The sequence below is a fragment of the Schistocerca cancellata genome, chromosome 3 (assembly GCF_023864275.1).
Source record: "Schistocerca cancellata isolate TAMUIC-IGC-003103 chromosome 3, iqSchCanc2.1, whole genome shotgun sequence".
Classification (NCBI taxonomy): domain Eukaryota; kingdom Metazoa; phylum Arthropoda; class Insecta; order Orthoptera; family Acrididae; genus Schistocerca; species Schistocerca cancellata.
In genome coordinates this window covers 327,205,425-327,225,319 of record NC_064628.1, presented here as the reverse complement: position 1 = coordinate 327,225,319, position 19,895 = coordinate 327,205,425, and the positions used below count along the sequence as shown (strand labels likewise).

Below are 19,895 nucleotides of genomic sequence, written 5' to 3'. Positions count from 1 at the left end.
TATCTCAAACGAATATGAACACATTCCTGAGGGACTCGTACGGTCATTCGTAGTAGATGTATAGAGGCCAAACTGATCGCATACTGTTTGACAGCTCTCCCAGTTAGCTCCAAAAAGACAACGTACAGTTCTGTTGCAATCTCCTCGGGGTATCTGCTACCAATAAATTCTAGGCAGCGGTCATTAACGGTTGTAGTTAATGGCAGGAGATCGCTACGAGGCAAATATCAATGCTTTGTGTCACACGAAAGTGGTTGAGTCTCCGAATGTACACCAGTGTGGTGGCCAAGACCCGCTGTTGAAAACTCTTCTCGCCGTAAAATGGCTCTGTCCAAACCAGAAGTGTTCCGTCGGCACTTGGTGACAGACAAAGCAGTGAGCAAACGAGGCATTAACTGAAGATTGGATACAAAGCTTGCTCTACTGCGGCTTTTCTTTTTCGTCCATTGCTTAGCGATATCTTGTTTCTAAAAGAGAATCGACAAAAAGGCCGGCTATAAAAAAGCACAAGCTAGGTGAATAATGAAGATGGTATAAAACATTTTGAGCACTTTCGGCTATATAAGAAGTAAACTCACTCCCTAGCGAGCTTTACTAAGCTATCGAAGATAAAGGTGCGTTTAGCTGCTGCTGAGCGACCGCGAGGAGGCGCTGATGCTGATGGAATCAGCGAGCTACGCCACCTTCCTTGGAATGTGGAATGAGGTGTGGAAGCATTTTGAGTTCCAGAACCTTAGCCGACCATTCACGCAGTTATTTTTACAAAAAATGAATAAAAACAATGTCAGTCGATTATGAAGATGAGGCAAGTCACTTTTACACTTTAAATAATAAGGCAAAGCAATCACATGAGGAATAGGAAAATCAACCAAGATAAAAGACTACCACCAAAAACAGCAACAAATAATAAACCCAACAGAAAAGCTTGATATTTATAATTACGTACTTACCACAGTAGCACGGTGCACAGTGGATGAAGACTAAGGAATAGCCGGCCTTTGTCCAGTATGCCGCGTGACATCACACTCGAAAGCCGCGTTGTCAGTACAGCACTCGCTTCTTTCTTTGGATTCCTTCGCTGAAAGAGTGAAAGGATGAAAAGCTCCATTTACTGTATTTTTTATGGAATTTTGATAGTTTTCTGTTGAGAATTTACAATTTGCGTAGCAGAAGATGCTTTGAAATTGTATTGTTGGCCACGAAGCGTAAACCCTGAACATAAATAAATAATCTTCCAGGGCCTGATAAGCTAAACGCACTAGCCGATAATGCTAACGATCATTAGTGGGTCTACCAACTGACTACCTGATGAAATTCTAGAATTTACGTCTCTAGTTTTCTTCATTATAATGGCTAAAACAGTTCCGCATTGTCGTCTAGAAACAAAATACGGGAGTTCGGAATAACAGGACACTTTGGAATGAAGAGTTCCTACCAACAGAACAGAGCATGTATTCTTAATGGAGAGAAACCTTCAGAGCGTAAAAGTGGCTTCGGATGTGGCCCGAGGACGTGTTACAGAACCAGTGCTATTCACGATATACACTCATCAGCCAGAACATAATGGCAACCGGCCTACTATCCATGTGGACCCATCCAGGCGATAGCAGCGTTACCTGGCGAGGAATGACTGCTAGCCAGACACATTCACGGTGCATGTAGTATCAGTAAGCGTGCTGCCCATGTGCAGAATGGGAAAAGAGCGCGATCTGTCTGAGTTTGACCAAGGGCAGATTGTGATGGCCCGGAGGCTAGGTATGAACGTTTCGGAAAATGCACAACTTCTCGGGTATTCGAGAAGCGCTGTCGTGAGTGTTTTCAGCACGTGCTGGAACTATGGTGAAACCACGTCCAGACGTCGCTGGTCGGACAAATGGTTCAAATGGCTCTGAGCACAATGGGACTTAACATCTGAGGTCATCAGTCCCCTAGAACTTAGAACTGCTTAAACCTAACTAACCTAAGGAATCACACACATCCTTGCCCGAGGTAGGATTCGAACCTGCGGCCATAGCAGTCACTCGGTTCCAGACTGAAGCGCCTAGAACCGCTCGGCCACACCGGCCGGCCGCTGGTCAGACATATGTCGGACGTCATAGGTTGGGCAGACTGGCAAAACAGGACAGGCGGCGAACTGTGGTGGAGCTAACACCAGAATTTAATGCTGGGCAGAGTACAAGTGTGTCTGAACACTCAGTGTACCGAACACTCCAAACGATGGGCCTCTGTAGCCGACGACCCATGCATGTGACAGTGTTAACACCATGACATTGGCCACTACGACTGAAATTGGCGCGTGACGCTCGTCACTGGACATTGGCACAGTGGTTGAGCGTTACATCATCTGACCAATCACGATGCCTTCTTCATTACATCGATGGAAGGGCGCGAATCCGTCATCTTCCAAGCGAATAGCTAGTTGACACCTGTACTGCGAGACGGAGACTGCGGCTCAGTTATGCTCTGGGGAACATTCATATGGGCATCCATGGGTCCAATGGAACTCGTGCAAGGCACCATGACGGTCACGGGGTATCGTACTGGTTGCAAACCACTTACATCCCTTCATGACGATCATGTTTCCTGACAGCGGTGTCATTTTCCAACAAGATAATGCGCCATGTCCATGAGTCCAGGAGTGTGATGGAGTAGTTCGAGAAAACATTAGTGAGTTCCAGTTGACGTGCTGGCCCCCAACTTGCCAGACTGAGCTCCATCGAATACGTCTGGGATGTGACTCAACATAGCTCAAAGCTCATTGTCCCCCTCCCCCGAATTTACGGGAATTAGGTGACTTGTGTGTGCAGGTGTGGTTCCATCTCCCACCAGTTACCTACGAAGGTCTCATTGCTTCTATGTCACGAGGCGTAGCCGGTGTTATCATTGTCAGAGATGGAGATACAGGCAATTAGGCCGGTGGCCATTATGTTCTGACTGATCAGTGAATGTATGAGACCGCGGTGAAAAACTACCTCCGAATTTTTTATTCTGTTCGGAATATGGATCGAGGTACTACATGCCATGCATATTATTCAGTCGACCTTTCCGTTTCGCTGGCGTAAGTGGCAACCGTTCGCCGCTAGAGGGCTCCGTATTGTAGCATGTAACATGGTGGTGTGTATTGTAACTATGGTGACACGTTAGAAAATCTCAGATCACTGAAAGCACGAACTCGAAAAGTTAGTCCATACATGGTGCACCATCTCCTTCAGCATGACAAAGCCAGACCACACTCGAGTGCTGCAGTATCTACAGCAATCCGCGGCCTTGCGTGCCCTGTCATCGATCATTGTTCGTACAGTCCCGACTTGGCCCCATCCGATTTTCATGTTTCGGAAACTTAAAGAACACTTTCTGCGACTTAATTTTGATAGTTATGAACCGGCATAAGCAGAGATGACATTCTACAGTGGCCGGCCGGGGTGGCCAAGCGGTTCTAGGCGCTACCATCTGGAACCGCACGACCGCTACGGTCGCAGGTTCGAATCATGCCTCGGGCACGGCTGTGTGTGATGTCCTTAGCTTAGTTAGGTTTAAGTAGTTCTAAGTTCTAGGGGACTGACGACCTCAGAAGTTTAGTCCCATAGTACTCAGAGCCATTTTTACACATTCTACAGTGACTGTATTAATAAAATGGTCTCTCGTTGTGAGAAATGTGTTCCTCGCCAGAGTGACTATGTTAAGAAATAAGTATGTAGACACGAAGAATAAAGATGTAGAATGTTAAAATGTTTCTGTTATTTAAAAAGCTTTATGAGGTTTTACATAAAACATTCGGAAGCATTACTTTTCACCACGAGTTTGTATAAATGACCCGCTAGATAACTTTAGATGCTCCGAAAGGCTGTTGCTGTTGTATGTAGAGAAGTAGTAACGCTAGAAAATTGTACGGAAATGCAGGAAGACTAGCAGAGTACCCGACGCTTGTTGTACGGATTGGCAGTGGTCTATCAGTATAAACAAATGTAACATACTGCCTATAAATAGGCGTTGACACCCGTTATTGTGTGACTACACTGTTGCCAAATAGTCACTGAAAGCATTCGCATCCATTAAATTTCTGGGAGTATGAGTACGGAACGATTTAAAGTGTAACGACGACATAAAAATATTCTTAGAAAAAGCACATGCCAGAATGACATTCTTTGCAGGAATACTTGGGAAGTATAATCCGCACACAAAAGAGGTGGCTCTCAAAATCCTCGTTCGACCGATACTTGAGAATTACTCGTCAGTCTGTGACTCATATCTAGTAAGAGTAGATTGACGCATAAAATACAGAAGAACGAAAGAAGAGCAGCGCATTCCGCCACGGATTTGTTTACTAAGTGCGAATGCATCATAAAGAGGCTCACCCAATTCTAGTAGCAGAAGTTACAAAATAATCATTGTGAATCTTGGCGGAGCTTCCTGTTAAATTACCGAGAGCGTGCTTTCCTTAGAAGAGTCAACCGACATATTACTTCTTCCTACGTGTATTTCGTTAACAGACCATGAAGGCAAGATCAGAGAGATTCTACACCGTTCGGAGGCTTCCCAACAATCGTTTTCCCTGCGCACCACTCGTGGCTGGAACACAAAGGTGGGAAATCGCAGTGGTGCACAAAGTATCCTCTACCACACACGATACGGTGGCTTGCGGAGTATAGGTGTAGAACTAGATGTAATTGTAGTAACATGCACAGACCACTACGAAACATGAACACGTACTCTGAATCACATGCAATTGTTTCCCATGCAACGTCTGCTGGGCACATCCCGAAAGTGTCGCGGCGTACGTATAACACTGAAGATCGCCAGCGTCGCATCCGTGAATTTCCGTCACAATTCTTGTCTGTATATGAGTAAATGACGGCATTATTCGATTTCGGTGTTGGACGACCTCTATATATTTCAAAATATTGTTGCGATGCCCGAGAGGTTCAAAAAAATGGCTCCGAGCACTATGCGACTTAACTTCTGAGGTCATCAGTCGCCTAGAACTTAGAACTAATTAAACCTAACTAACCTAAGGACATCACACACATCCATGCCCGAGGCAGGATTCGAACCTGCGACCGTAGCGGTCACGCGGTTCCAGACTGAAGCGCCGTTAACCGCACGGCCACACCGGCCGGCTGCCTGAGAGGACTATTGTTAAATAAAGTAGGAATTCTGTCTTAAAAATACGAAGTCGGATGTATTTGTGTTCAGAAGAAACAATAGCAAGCGATTGAAACGTGACGTGCAGAACTGAGAAAGAAGTTGTATTATATAGTCTGCCGATCATTTCTGAAAAGCTGAGACGCAGCTTTACTTTCCAAACGCAACTAGCATATTGTTGCGGATTGTGTGCTGATTCGAAACTTCCTAGCAGTTTAACCGTGTGCCGAACTACCTCTTGCACTGTGATTTTTTTTCGCAGGTTCCATATTTTGTAAGCTCATTGTTCTCGAACTTAACTATTAGTCTGGCACTACCTGCAGATTTTCTAACGAGATATGTGACTCGTCGTCGTAACTGTGTGTTCACTTGATGTCTCTCTTTTTATTTCATTTTTTTCCGTAAGTCTTTCCAATCTAATGAAGTATACTGTGCAGCGAAATTAAAAGATCACTCTTTCGAAACCCCTTAGTTATTTCCCACTGCGACGCATAAGTTTGTGATTTGGCACAAAGGTGCCTACAACCTCTGTCTGTAATGGTGCAAATACGTGGCGCCCTGTGACACTACATTCGGCCTCGCTGACGCTTCAGACATCAACGTCTTGACACATGCGAGAAAGAGGCCAGGGCTCAGAAGTTCAACGTGAGTTGATGATGCCACACACACACCAAATTTGACCGCAATTTTACCCAACGTCACCGTGGGCACGTCACACTACGAGAATGTCGTCACAGCACCTCTGAGCCACACCCACCCCTTTTTTTGACGCCTCTGAACGGCTACGATGTCCTTAGAGAAGGGTTGAAGCGCTAGGGAAACATCATCAGTACCAAAGACTTCTCAATCCACTGCAAACTGTCATTCTCGACCTCGAAATGTGTGGGAATCAATGTACCAAGGAAAGACTCCCGTTATGCCACACCCTGGGGCCTTTTCGTGTCGATTCTGAGTGGCAGTGCCGGCCGGAGTGGCCGAGCGGTTCTAGGCGCTTCAGTCTGGAACCGCGTGACCGCTACGGCCGCAGGTTCGAATCCTGCCTCGGGCATGGACGTGTTTGATGTCCGTAGGTTAGTTAGGTTTAAGTAGTTCTAAGTTCTAGGGGACTGATGGCCACAGATGTTAAGTCCCATAGTGCTCAGAGCCATTTGAACCATTTTTTTGAGCGACAGTGTGTTCGAAATGTTTCCCTCGGCCACTAATAAAAAACAGCATGATTCCAACACTGGGCATCGCAGTTCTGGCCTCCGTCACAGAGGCGTCCAAATAAGTGGTGAGGGGTGTGACGACCTTCCCATCATGTGACAAGTTCACGGCGATGTCGGTCAAAATTGTGGTGAAATTTGGTGCCAACGTGACCTCAATAACCCACTTCGAGCGTCACATGAACTTTTGAGCTCTGGCCTTTTTTGCTTGCGTCGAGACCTTACCGTTTCAAGTGTCGTCGAGGCAGAGGGTGATGTCGCAGGGTGCCACGCTTTTGCAGAACAATATAGAAAGCTTGTAGGCACCTCTGAGCCAAATTTCAAACTTCTGCGTCGCAAAGGGAGAGAATTATAGTACTTCGAAAAAGCGACCCTTTAATTCTGTTGCACAGTGTATATGATGAAATCAAATCACTGTTCATTCCAGTTCTCTTTCTATCTGTGTATGCGTGCGTGCGTGTGTGTGTGTGTGTGTGTGTGTGTGTGTGTGTGTGTGTGTGTGTGTTGAATGTGTTAAAGAGAGAGAAAGAGAGAGTGTGATGTGTGTACGGAAAGGCTTTTTCTTTCTAGATATTATTGGGATTGGGCTGTCCTTAGTCGTGGTGGAGGCAGAAAGTTGAATGTCGATGTAATAGCTGCCAGAGATTGGTTGAAAGTTTTAGGTGTCGGGAGCAAGTAAAGTACGCTGTAGATAAAGGGGTTTAAATTTGTGTAACGAAATTATGTACTCATTGTGGATCATGGCCACGCAAACAAACTTGTTATAAATCCTATTTAACATAGTTTGAGCAATGAAGAAGAAATGTTACTTAAGTTATCGAGAACAGAGCAAATGTGGACTGAACTGCAGGAACATCGGTTGCTTGTATCGTCTCACGTAAAATGAGAGTTCAAACGCCAGTTGAGTCGACTAGAGCGCGTGCCACTGCAGTAAGGTGGGTTGCCGTAGAAGCATCGTCAGGCGCATATGCGGCTCTCGATGCCTGTGAAGTCTTCGAAATCGGCAAATTCCAAGTCTCATGTTACTCAAAGGGCATAATCACGATCGATGAAGCCTTTATAATATGTTAAACCTTTCCCTGTTTCCTTTAACTGTCCAATCATTGCAGGCATACGTGAAACTAAAGACATGCTTGTCTGGTAGTTGTCCTAAAGGCAGCTCATAGAAGCTCAGTAGCTACAAATAGGAAGTTAGTCTATTCGATTCACTTTAAAATAGAAATTCCACTCCTACTCTTTCAGTAGTAGCTCCTACTGATATTACGATGATTTATTAATTATTTCATTAGTGAACGTATAGGAATGTGCAGTAGCATGCCTGCCACCATTATAAGGGCCCTACAAGATGGCAGAGGCCCATCTTTGTAAGAATAAAGTCGCAGGAATGTGTAAGAACGTTACATTTTCATCCCTGTTATTCGGTGTTGTGATCTTCATTCCGAAGACTGATTTTATGCAGCTATCCTCGCTAGTTCGTTCAGTGCACGCCTCGTCATCTCTGTATGATTATTACAGGCTACTTCCGTTACTCCTATCTCAAGGCGATTTATTCAATTGGTCTCCAATTTAACCCCCTCCCCCCCCCCAACACACACACATGTCCCCCCCATTATCAAACTGACGCTTCCTTGGATCACTCGATCCACTCTTTCATATAAATTTTGTCATATATTCGTTTTTTCCCGACTTGACTCAGTATCTCATTATCAGTTATGCGTTCTACTCATATAATCTTCAGCATTGTTCTTTAGCGCCACAAGTATAAAGTTCCTATTCTCTTTTTTTCTGATTTGTTTATTACCCATGTTTCAAATCCGTAGAATGATAGACTCCAAACAAATACCATTTGAAAATCCTTCATAATATTTAAATTTTATATTCGATGTCAACAATTTTTTATTTTTCAGGCACACACCATCCTTCCAATTTCCAGTTGCATTTTTTATTCTTTCTGCTTCAGCCATCGTTAGTACTTTGCTACCCACATAAGAACACTCGTCTAATACTTTTAGCGTCTCGTACACTAATCTAATTCCCTCAGTAACCCCTGATTTAGTTAGACTGTATTCCATTACCTATGGTTTATCTTTTTTATATTCACCTTATAGCCTCTTTTCAAGACTCTTGCCATTGCCATCAGCTATTAATCCAAGTTGATTACGTGTTAATAATCTGTTAATAATACTGAGAAACAAATATTTCTGATAACTTAACCCCTTATACAGGGTGTTACAAAAAGGTACGGCCAAACTTTCAGGAAACATTCCTCACAAACAAAGAAAGAAAATATGTTATGTGGACATGTGTCCGGAAACGCTTACTTTCCATGTTAGAGCTCATTTTATTGCTTCTCTTCAAATCACGTTAATCATGGAATGGAAACACACAGCAACAGAACGTACCAGCGTGACTTCAAACACTTTGTTACAGGAAATGTTCAAAATGTCCTCAGTTAGCGAGGATACATGCATCCACCCTCCGTCGCATGGAATCCCTGATGCGCTGATGCAGCCCTGGAGAATGGCGTCTTGTACCACAGCCGTCCACAATACGAGCACGAAGAATGTCTACAGTGCATTTGGTACCGGGGCTTTCAAATGCCGCCATAAATGAAAGTCAAGTGCGTTGAGGTCAGGAGAGCGTGGAGGCCATGGAATTGGTCCGCCTCTACCAATCCATCGGTCACCGAATCTGTTGTATAGAAGCGTACGAACACTTCGACTGAAATGTGCAGGAGCTCCATCGTGTATGAACCACATGCTGTGTCGTACCTGTAAAGGCACATGTTCTAGCAGCACAGGTAGAGTATCCCGTATGAAATCATGATAACGTGCTCCATAGAGCGTAGGTGGACGAAACTAAAATGAGCTCTAACATGGAAATTAAGCGTTTCCGGACACATGTCCACATAACATCTTTTCTTTATTTGTGTGTGAGGAATGTTTCCTGAAAGTTTGGCCGTACCTTTTTGTAACACCCTGTATAAAAGCGAATAGGTTCCACTAACACTGAAAAGTGCAATAAACAGTTTGGCACCACCAGTGGTGATTAGAAATGGGCGTTTGTGACTTACTGTTTACACGAAAGGGGTTCAATAAGTAATGCATAATGCTTTTTTTTTTAGTTTTTCTGAAATCAGGTTGGTTTCAGTCAGGATTCCAACACACTATATTATTCCCCACTCTTTTGGCTACTAAATCCCATTTTTTCAACATAATCTCCGTTCAATGTGACGGCCTTACGCCACCTTACTAGGTGGGCCTTTATGCCCGCATGGAATCACATTACTAGTCGACGTCAGAGATAACGTCTTGCTGCATCAGTAACCTCCCCATCACTCGTGAACTGCCTCCCGAAGAGTGCATCCTTAATAGGGCCAAAGAGATGGAAGTCGGAAGTTGCGATATCCGGACTATAGGCTGGAGGAGGAAGACAAGTCCAATGAAGTTTTCTGAGCTGCTTTCGGGTGGGCAGACACGTTTGGGGCCTTCGCTGCCACGGGAAGGTGTTTGATTACATTTTTGTGACGACGAATATGCTGATGTCGTTTCTTCAGTATCGTAAGGGTAGCACAGTACACTTCAGGATTGATCGTTGCAACATGAGCGAGGTCATCAAATAGAACAATTCCTTCAGAATCCCAGAAGACGGTCGCCATGACTTTACCGCCTAAGGGTGCTGCTTTGAACTTTTTCTTTGGAGGAGAGGTAGTGTAGCGCCACTCCATGGATTGCTATTTTATTTCCGATTTGAAGTGAGGAACTCATTTTTCGTCACCTGTGAGGATGTTCGACAAAAAATATTCACTATTAGCCCTGTAACGCCCAAGCTATTCCGCACGGATAGTCCTTCGTTGCTCTTTACAGTCTTCTGTTAGGCGGCGAAAAACTCTTCGGGCACATGCTTTTGAGTACCCTAACTGGTGGACGGGTATGTCAGAACTACCAACGGAGACGTCCAATTGAGCAGCGAGGTATCTGATTGTGATCCGTTGATCATCTCGAATGAGAGTGTCCGCACGTTCCAACACTGCTCGAGTCACAGCTGTGTGCGACCGGCCGGCAAGCGGGAGATCGGACAGATTTGCGACTCTCTGTGCTTTTGTTCACTGCCAGGTCACCGTAGACATTCTGCGAGCGCCTACGAATATCTGCAATGCTCTCGTTTTGCGCCAAAAGAAACTGTATGATTGCTCTATGCTTGGAACACATTTCCGTCACCGACGCCATCTTGAAGGCTACGTATAGTGCCGTCACCTATCTGAACTTCGTGAAACTATGGGTGCTAAAGCGGGAATATTCGTCGATGCCCGACAAAAATATTCCGCATTTGTTAAACTGAAATTGGCCGAGAGAAGAAATGTGTTGCATTACTGATGGCCGAGTGCACCAACCCCGGTCAAAAAGCATGATAACCAAGGTCCTGCGATCATGGTTAAAAGTACATCGTGTTTAAAATGTTTCTGCAGTGCACCAACGTTAATCGCTGGTCAGCAAACCGTCGTCAACCATGCATCTGACCGCGGTAAACTCTGTACATTGCAATGGAACGTACCCTGGCGACGCAAAGATGTTAGTAAACATGCAGTTGCACAGATAATCGCTGGTGCCACATTCTCTCTTTGCTGTCTTTTCCATCGACAAGCAGAAGTGTGTATACGTACCTCGGTACCTATTTCCGATCTGCTTTTTTTTTTCTTTTTTTTCTTTTTTTTTTTTTTTGAGAATAATGGAGAGCAAAAGAAAAACCCCGAATTTCTCGAAGCACGAGATAGATGTACTTCTTGAACTGGTGGGTGTAAATGCACCCGTTCTTGAAAATAAGAAAACTGACGGCTGCAGCTTGAAAGAAAAACAGGCAATGTGGTCCCATGTGGAGGCGCAATTTAATTCTACTCCTTGTAAGTTTACTCATAAATTAATAACTTTTCTGGGTTCATCGTAAACATAGGATACGGCACACTCTGGCTTTTAGTTTGAAATTTGAGTGTTACTGGAGTACCACTGAATTTCTCATCACACACCCAGTTCAGTGAGTACTTTTGTGTTCCCTAGATAACAGAAAAAAATAGATTACATGCTGAAATAATCGAAAAAATTAAAAATACAGCGAAATCCTGTAACTATAATCGTAAATTTTCATTCTGAACAATGTCTGAATTTATTTTACCTTATCGGAAATGTTCATTAATTATAGCACGGCTAACTGCTCTTCCTGGTAATGTGTCATCACGATACATCTGCTGTCCAGGTAGCACAGGTTCGTTATCTTCAATGTTGGGGACTCTCGCGACACGTAAATGACTTAAAAGTCGAGAACTTTCTGGATCTTCTGGTGGTTCTTCACTGCTTGTACTCCTCGGAATATTATGCAAGACAGTTGTATCCACAATTATTGACATTGTTTTCTGTGGATTACGTCTTATGCCTACAGTTAATATGGGAAATCTTCTCTTCCACAAGCCATATTTTCTCTCAACAGTGTTTCTAGTTTTAATATGAGACCTGTTATATTGATGCTCTGCTTCATTTTGCGGATTTAAAAGTGGAGTTAACAAGTGGGATCTACATGCATAACCACTATCTCCCAATAAGTGACCTTGTGGTATTCCTCCGTTTTCAAATTGAGCTCTGCGAGCGCAGTTGAGAAATATGGTACTGTCGTGCACAGAGCCCGGCCATCGAGAGACAATACCTCTTATTAACAAATTGTGATCACTAATGGTTTGACAGTTAAAGGATGTCTGATACATCACGGATGATTCATTGTGCTGTTGCACAATGTACATTACTGTTGTCCCCAATAAGAATGTTGACAGCACCTGTTGTATTTGCCCTTAAAGTAATCAAAAGCCTCTTCATCGGCGAAATAGAGTTATTGCGATCAGTAGGAAATTCTAACCTACAAATGTTTACAAATTTGGTTTAATAACCACCACACTGTTTCTTTTGACGGACGAAATCTCTCTCCAAACTTCCTGTCACTATAATCTTCAAAAGGGTTTCCCCTTTCCAGAATCACTCCAGTACGGTTTTGGCCACGATTTAAATGGTCAAGGTATAACAATTCTTCCTCAGTGCCATCCATAACATCAAAACGCACCGCCATCTTAATAGCGTATGCTTCTAAAACCGCGGTTATGTCGAGAAAACCGGGAAAGGGCCCCGGTTAAATATAACCGCGGTCTATTCCCTCGTCTAACTTACTGTTCGATCAGTGCACCATAATTTTGCGTTGAACAGGATTATACAGGGTGTTACAAAAAGGTACGGCCAAACTTTCAGGAAACATTCCTCACACACAAATAAAGAAAAGATGTTATGTGGACATGTGTCCGGAAACGCTTAATTTCCATGTTAGAGCTCATTTTAGTTTCGTCAGTATGTACTGTACTACCTCGATTCACAGCCAGTTGGCCCAATTGAAGGAAGGTAGTGTTGACTTCGGTGCTTGTGTTGACATGCGAATCATTGCTCTACAGTACTAGTATCAAGCACATCAGTACGTAGCATCAACAGGTCAGCGGTTTTGCAGTCAGTGCAATGTTTACAAATGCGGAGTTGGCAGATGCCCATTTGATGTATGGATTAGCACGGGGCAATAGCCGTGGCGCGGTACGATTGTATCGAGACAGATTTCCAGAACGAAGGTGTCCCGACCGGAAGACGTTCGAAGCAATTGATCGGCGTCTTAGGGAGCACGGAACATTCAAGCCTATGACTCGCGACTGGGGAAGACCTAGAACGACGAGGACACCTGCAATGGACGAGGCAATTCTTCGTACAGTTGACGATAACCCTAATGTCAGCGTCAGAGAAGTTGCTGCTGTACAAGGTAACGTTGACCACGTCACTGTATGGAGAGTGCTACGGGGGAACCAGTTGTTTCCGTACCATGTACAACGTGTGCAGGCACTATTAGTAGCTGATTGGCCTCCACGGGTACACTTCTGCGAATTGTTCATCCTACAATGCGTCAATCCTCATTTCAGTGCAAATGTTCTCTTTACGGATGAGGCTTCATTCCAACGTGATCAAATTGTAAATTTTCACAATCAACATGTGTGGGCTGACGAGAACCCGCACGCAATTGTGCAATCACGACATCAACACAGATTTTATGTGAACGATTGGGCAGGCATTGTTGGTGATGTCTTGATTGGGCCCAATGTTCTTCCACCTACACTCAATGGAGCACGTTATCATGATTTCATACGGGATACTCTACCTGTGCTGCTAGAACAAGTGCCTTTACAAGTATGACACAACATGTGGTTCATGCACGATGGAGCTCCTGCACATTTCAGTCGAAGTGTTCGTACGCTTCTCAACAACAGATTCGGTGACCGATAGATTGGTAGAGGCGGACCAATTCCATGGCCTCCACGCTCTCCTGACCCAAACCCTCTTGACTTTCATTTATGGGGGCATTTGAAAGCTCTTGTCTACGCAACCCCGGTACCAAATGCACTGTAGACATTCTTCGTGCTCGTATTGTGGACGGCTGTGATACAATACGCCATTCGCCAGGGCTGCATCAGCGCATCAGGGATTCCATACGACGGAGGGTGGATGCATGTATCCTCGCTATCCTGAAAGTTTGGCCGTACCTTTTTGTAACACCCTGTATATCGACTTAACGGCGGTTAACTGTTGGTGCACTCGGCCATTAATGAACGCCTTTCGTATTAATGGATGACAATCAGGCTTTCTCACCGTGTTGTGTGCGTTCGTAGACATTTTGCACTGCTGGTTATCGGGAAATTCGTCTGTTTTGTCAACAAAGAAATATAGTGGAATTAATGATTAGATACAGAGAACGTTGGTAGCTATGTCCTTTTCGAAATGACAGATATTTCGTGTTGCTCAGCCACTGAGCTCATGAGGCAGCTACTCACCTGGGTGAGGCTCATTCCAAGGCTGGACATCGGCGCTGGTGAAGACAGCGTAGATGGTGTAGTTCACGGCAGCGAGCGCCGCCGTCACGTAGAAGACCGAGTTCCACGCCCACCGCGTTTGCTGCCGACATCAGAAGAACAGCGGCTGTGTGGCAGTTTCTGCAGCATTTCGACTCACTGATTTATTAATATTAAATGACTAACACTCATAGATTGTCTTTACCTTTCTATAGTGATATAATTTACCTATAGTTTTTACTCTAAGATTGAACAGCATAACCATTATCACATCCTACGAGGCGTGTTTTTTAAGTAAGTACCGTTTTGAAATTAAAAAAAGACGTGCTAAGATATCTCAATAATTTTAGTTTTACATAAAAGCCTGTACTTTTCTACATAACTCCCGTCAATATTGAGGCACTTGTCATAACGTTGTACCAGTCTTTGAATACCCTCCTCATAGAAGTCTGCCGCCTGACTTGTTAACCACTGAATCACCACTGTTTTGACTTCGTCATCGTCTTGAAGGCGCCGACCGCCCAGGTGTTTCTTCAAGTGCAGGAACAGATGGTAGTCGCTGGGCGCAAGATCGGGACTGTACGGAGGATGGTCTAGAGTTTCGAAAAGATGTGATGAGATCTTTGGTCTGATTCGCCACATGCGGACGGGCATTGTGTTGCAGCAAAACGGTGCCCTTTCTCAACTTCCATGGACTGTTGTTTTGATTCTGGTGTGACGTAGGCCACCCATGTTTCATCGCCAGTAACAATTTGGCTTAACAAATCATCACCGTCGTTGTGGTACCGCTCAAGGAAAGTTAATGCACTGTCTAAAAGTTTGGTTTTGTGCACACCCGCCAACATTTTCGGTACCCAGCGTGCGCACAATTTCGGTAACTCAAGTGCTCGGTCACAATGCCATACAAAACACTACGAGAAACATTAGGAAAGTCATCCCGCAAGGAGGAAATCGTAAAGCGTCTGTTTTATCTCACCTTATTGTCCACTTCCTGCACCAAAGTTTCATTAACGACCGAAGGACGCCCACTCCGTTGCTCATCATGCACATTTGTGCGCCCATCTTTAAATGCTCTCACACACTTTCTTACCATTCCATCACTCATAATGTTTTCTCCGTAAACTGCACAGATCTCACGATGAATATCGATCGCTTTTAGGCCTTTACCAATAAGAAATCTTATAACAGCCCGTACTTCACAGTCGGCGGGACACGATTATTGGAGGCATCTTAAACACTCAGTACACAACGTAAACAAGGAAGAATCAGACTGTAATGGCATCAGTACGTAGATTGAGGTACAGGCTTTCATGTAAAAATAAAATTATTGAGATATCTTAGCACGTTTTTTTAATTTCAAAACGGTACTTACTTGAAAAACACGCCTCGTATTAGAATAAGAAATATAATAACACAAGCATGCAACAGTACGTAATAAACACATTAAAGATCAAGTTCCCCCCTCCCTTAGTCTGCCTTATCTGGAGCGTTATTCTCAGAAAATTTAGCACATCGGACAAAAAGCTGGTCAGGTGTGAGTAGGACTCGAGTACGTAGACAGTTCATCCATTTCTGGAATCGAGGATATTGACGAAGTTTGCCAGTTATCGACATTTATACTGGCAAGCTATCAGACCCAGGGATTCGAAAACTTTCGAGAATTACAGATTAACAATTTCGGATTATTGCCTTTACTCGTACTGTGAAACCTTCCTCCTTTCCAAATCTCATGAGTCTGGATCAACGGAAAGAAACCTATATGTTCTGATGACTGAGTTTGCGAGTATCAATATATGTGACATAAATGGCCGCATCTTTTGATTGCATTGACTTGCAAGCTTCACCTTTTTTACGTCGCCAAGGACCCGTAGGCCTTAATATGTGACTATGTGGCGTAAATTTCAACGTGATGTGTCTCTCTGGTTTTGAGAAAAGGGGTTTTGAACTGTCGGACACAAAGACAGACACACGGGCAACAAAGTGATCTCACACGGGTTATGTTTTCACCGACTGAGGTAGGGAACCATAATTACACTACTGGCCATTAAAATTGCTACATCAAGAAGAAATGCAGATGATAAACGAGTATTCATTGGACAAATATATTATACTAGAACTGGCATGTGACTACATTTTCACCCAATTTGGGTGCATAGATCCTGAGAAATCAGTACCCAGAACAACCACCTCTGGCTGTAATAACGGCCTTCATACGCCTGGGCATTGACTCAAACAAAGCTTGGATGGCGTGTACAGGTACAGCTGCCCATGCAGCTTCAACACGATACCACAGTTCATCAAGACTAGTGACTGGCGTATTGTGACGAGCCAGTTGCTTGGCCACCATTGCCCAGACGTTTTCAGTTGGAGAGAGATCTGCAGAATGTGCTGGCCAGGGCAGCAGTCGAACATTTTCTGTATCCAGAAAGGCCCGTACAGAACCTGCGACATGTGGTCGTGCATTATCCTGCTGAAATATAGGGTTTCGCAGGGATCGAATGAAGGGTAGAGCCACGGGTCGTAACACATCTGAAATGTAACGTCCACTGTTCAGAGTGCCGTCATTGCGAACAAGAGGTGACCGAGACGTGTAACCAATGGTACCTCATACCATCACGCCGGGTGATACGCCAGTATGGCGATGATGAATACACGCTTCCAATGTGCATTCACCCCGATGTCGCCAAACACGGATGCGACCATCATGATGCTGTAAACAGAACATGGATTCATCCGAAAAAATGACGTTTTGCCATTCGTGCACCCAGGTTCAGGCGCTCCTGTCTGTGATGCAGCGTCAAGGGTAACCGCAGCCATGGTCTCCGAGCTGATAGTCCATGCTGCTCCAAACGTCGTCGAACTGTTCGTGCAGATGATTGTTGTCTTGTAAACGTCCCCATCTGTTGACTCAGGGATCGAGACGTGGTTGCATGATCCTTTACAGGCATGCGGATAAGATGCCTGTTATCTCGACTGCTAGTGATACTAGGCAGTTGGGATCCAGCACGGCGTTCCGTATTACCCTCCTTAACCTACCGATTCCATTATCTGCTAACAGTCATTGGATCTCGACCAACCGGAGCAGCAAAGTCGCGATACGATAAACCGCAATCGCGATAGGCTACAATCCGACCTTTATCAAAGTCGGAAACGTGATGGTGCGCAGTTCTCCTCCTTACACGATGCATCACAACAACTTTTCACCAGGCAACGCCGGGCAACTGCTGTTTGTGTGTGAGAAATCGGTTGGAAACATTCCTCATTTCAGCACGTTGTAGGTGTCGCCACCGGCACCAGCCTTGTGTGAATGCTCTGAAAAGCTAATCATTTGCATATCACAGCATCTTCTTCCTGTCGGTTAAATTTAGCGTCTGTAGCACGTCATCTTCGTGGTGTAGCAATTTTAATGGCCAGTAGTGTAGCAACCCCCAGGAGACCTGACGCTATTACCATGTAACACCGTCTCTAAAACTGGAAATGGCATCAATTCGTCGCGGGAGAGAGTGCACAAGTTTCTGCAGATATGCGAGACCCATCTGAGGCTAGCCATTGATCACTATATGCCCTAGAGCTACTACATTTCGGGGATGTTGATTGCTGTTCGAAGTAATCGCACACATTTTTATGCGATGAAGATAGGGTTAGGGTGATTTAATGGACCAGTCGACGTGCGATAGGATGAATCAGTGTTCGTCAACCCAGCAACACCTTTTAGCAGCTCTGTGAACATGGCTGATATCTTGTAAGACGGAAGTATCGATAGCATAATCGTCATAAGGGTGTAGAAGGAAGGACAATACTTTTCGACCTGGAGTGCTGAAATAATCATCCCGCATCGTGGTCGCAGTAACCTGGATGGGTGCGCCTGAGGTATGACAAGAAAGATTATCGCAAAACAACACGGAACAACCTCTCGTCTTAGCTAGACCTTCCGCACACTTGGTTAAACGCCTTATTACGCCGTCGGTACACTGTACCACTAGCCAGACCGTACTGCACACCACCAGTTGCGGCGGCGCGGTTCCTTCCTTCCCTTTACGACGAACCTGCACCTACCTGTGAACATTGTCTCAGCATATCACAGTAGGGAAGCCGAGCGACGTGAACCAGGCTGCAATTAAAGTCACTAAATCTACGTTTCGGGAGAACGTTTTCAGACGAAATGAAGGGTTGGAAATTTTGTCCTTCATTAATATATTCTGAAGGTTAGGTGAAAATCTATCACTGCCAAGCCCGTGCTAGTCTTAACACAGTCACCCACAATCCCTTTCACTCACGTTAGCAAGGTTATGGTGTTGCATTTCCCGAAAACGTAACAGCTACAAAAATACGGATTGTTATTGATTAAGAATGCTCGACAAATATTAAGTCTGTCTGTACCTAATGCAGTCACAGTTTTTAGCCACCGACCTGCTCAATACGCCACGCGGAATTTATGTCTTTTCTCGTCACAAAATTCACTTAAAAATTCCGAAATTTCTACACACCCATCGGAATAATTATGCCGTCACTTTACAACACTTTTGATGTATGAAACACTGCTAGATCCGGCAACTTATCATTTCCCTCGGCACTACTACTACACACGTCCGAACTGTTTCATGGCTAGGCTCCGACTCCTCTCTAGAGTACTCTAAGTCTTCTCTACCAGCAGAGAAAGGCGCGCGAAGAATATCGCTTTAGCATTGGTCAGTTTACTCAACAGCCAATAGCAAAACAACATTCGCCCGCGTCAGTCCGCGCTTTTCATCAATAACCAATCGCAAAATAGTAAACCTAACGGCTGCACTTTTTACCAACGCAATTATCTGATATGCTGAAGTTTTGTTTATGCATAAAGTTATTTATTATTCTTATTTATACCTGAATTAACTTTCCCTTTACCATAAACTTACTTTACAAATCTATTCTACAAAAATCCCCTTTGTCCACACCCATACTTCTTCGAAATGTTCCCACACTAAATCCCACTACATAACTCGTTAAACAATTATCTTCATATTAACCTTAAATCACACTCATGCATCATTCATACTACTAAAACACATTTATAACATTTTACATACACAAAAAGACATAATAACACTTTATGAAAATACTAAAACAGTTTATGAAAAACATTCTATTACTTTAGTGCACTCTAGTTGGCACAATCGAAACTAAATCACAGTCCCCTATCCAATACTGTCCTCTATCGGCTGATACATAAACTACGTGCGCGTCCTGTCTCGCGTCACCATCTGTCACTATCCAGCTCTGGGACACATCTCCCACTTAACCGCCTCCAAGGCAGGATCGGTATATGGCGCTACGCCTCACAGTCACTGTCCAGTTTCTGTGTTCTTTGGTCTGATGAATACCAGCAACTCCATATGCCCCTGTGAGGAAAAGCCTATTGCGCGGGTCCATACATCCATTGCATGCTGTAGCTTTCGCATCACTCGCCTGGGAACTGACTGAGACAGACCTACATTCACTAGCAACAGATGTTCCTGTCGGTTTTAAAACCATCCATCAACGCCAAGGCGTTGCATTCTATCCAGTCACTGTCGCTGTGGAGCTCTCAACGACCACTGCCCTTGCGTGACATACGAGGGGCGTTCAGTAAGTAATGCAACACATTTTTTTTTTCT

The 19,895-nt window shown here is 44.4% G+C and overlaps 1 protein-coding gene across 1 annotated transcript in view; it reads right to left on the bottom strand.

Annotated features, from left to right (window-relative positions):
- The window catches only part of LOC126176712 (sialin-like), a 130,007-nt gene that overhangs the window by 3,656 nt on the left and 106,456 nt on the right, over positions 1-19,895 (bottom strand). The window contains exons 9-10 of the mRNA XM_049923878.1: positions 14,245-14,365; positions 951-1,078 (exon numbers count right to left, since the gene is read on the bottom strand). Coding sequence (XP_049779835.1) covers positions 981-1,078; positions 14,245-14,365 — 219 coding nt within the window. The 3' untranslated portion in view covers positions 951-980. The remainder of the gene's footprint in view (positions 1-950; positions 1,079-14,244; positions 14,366-19,895) is intronic.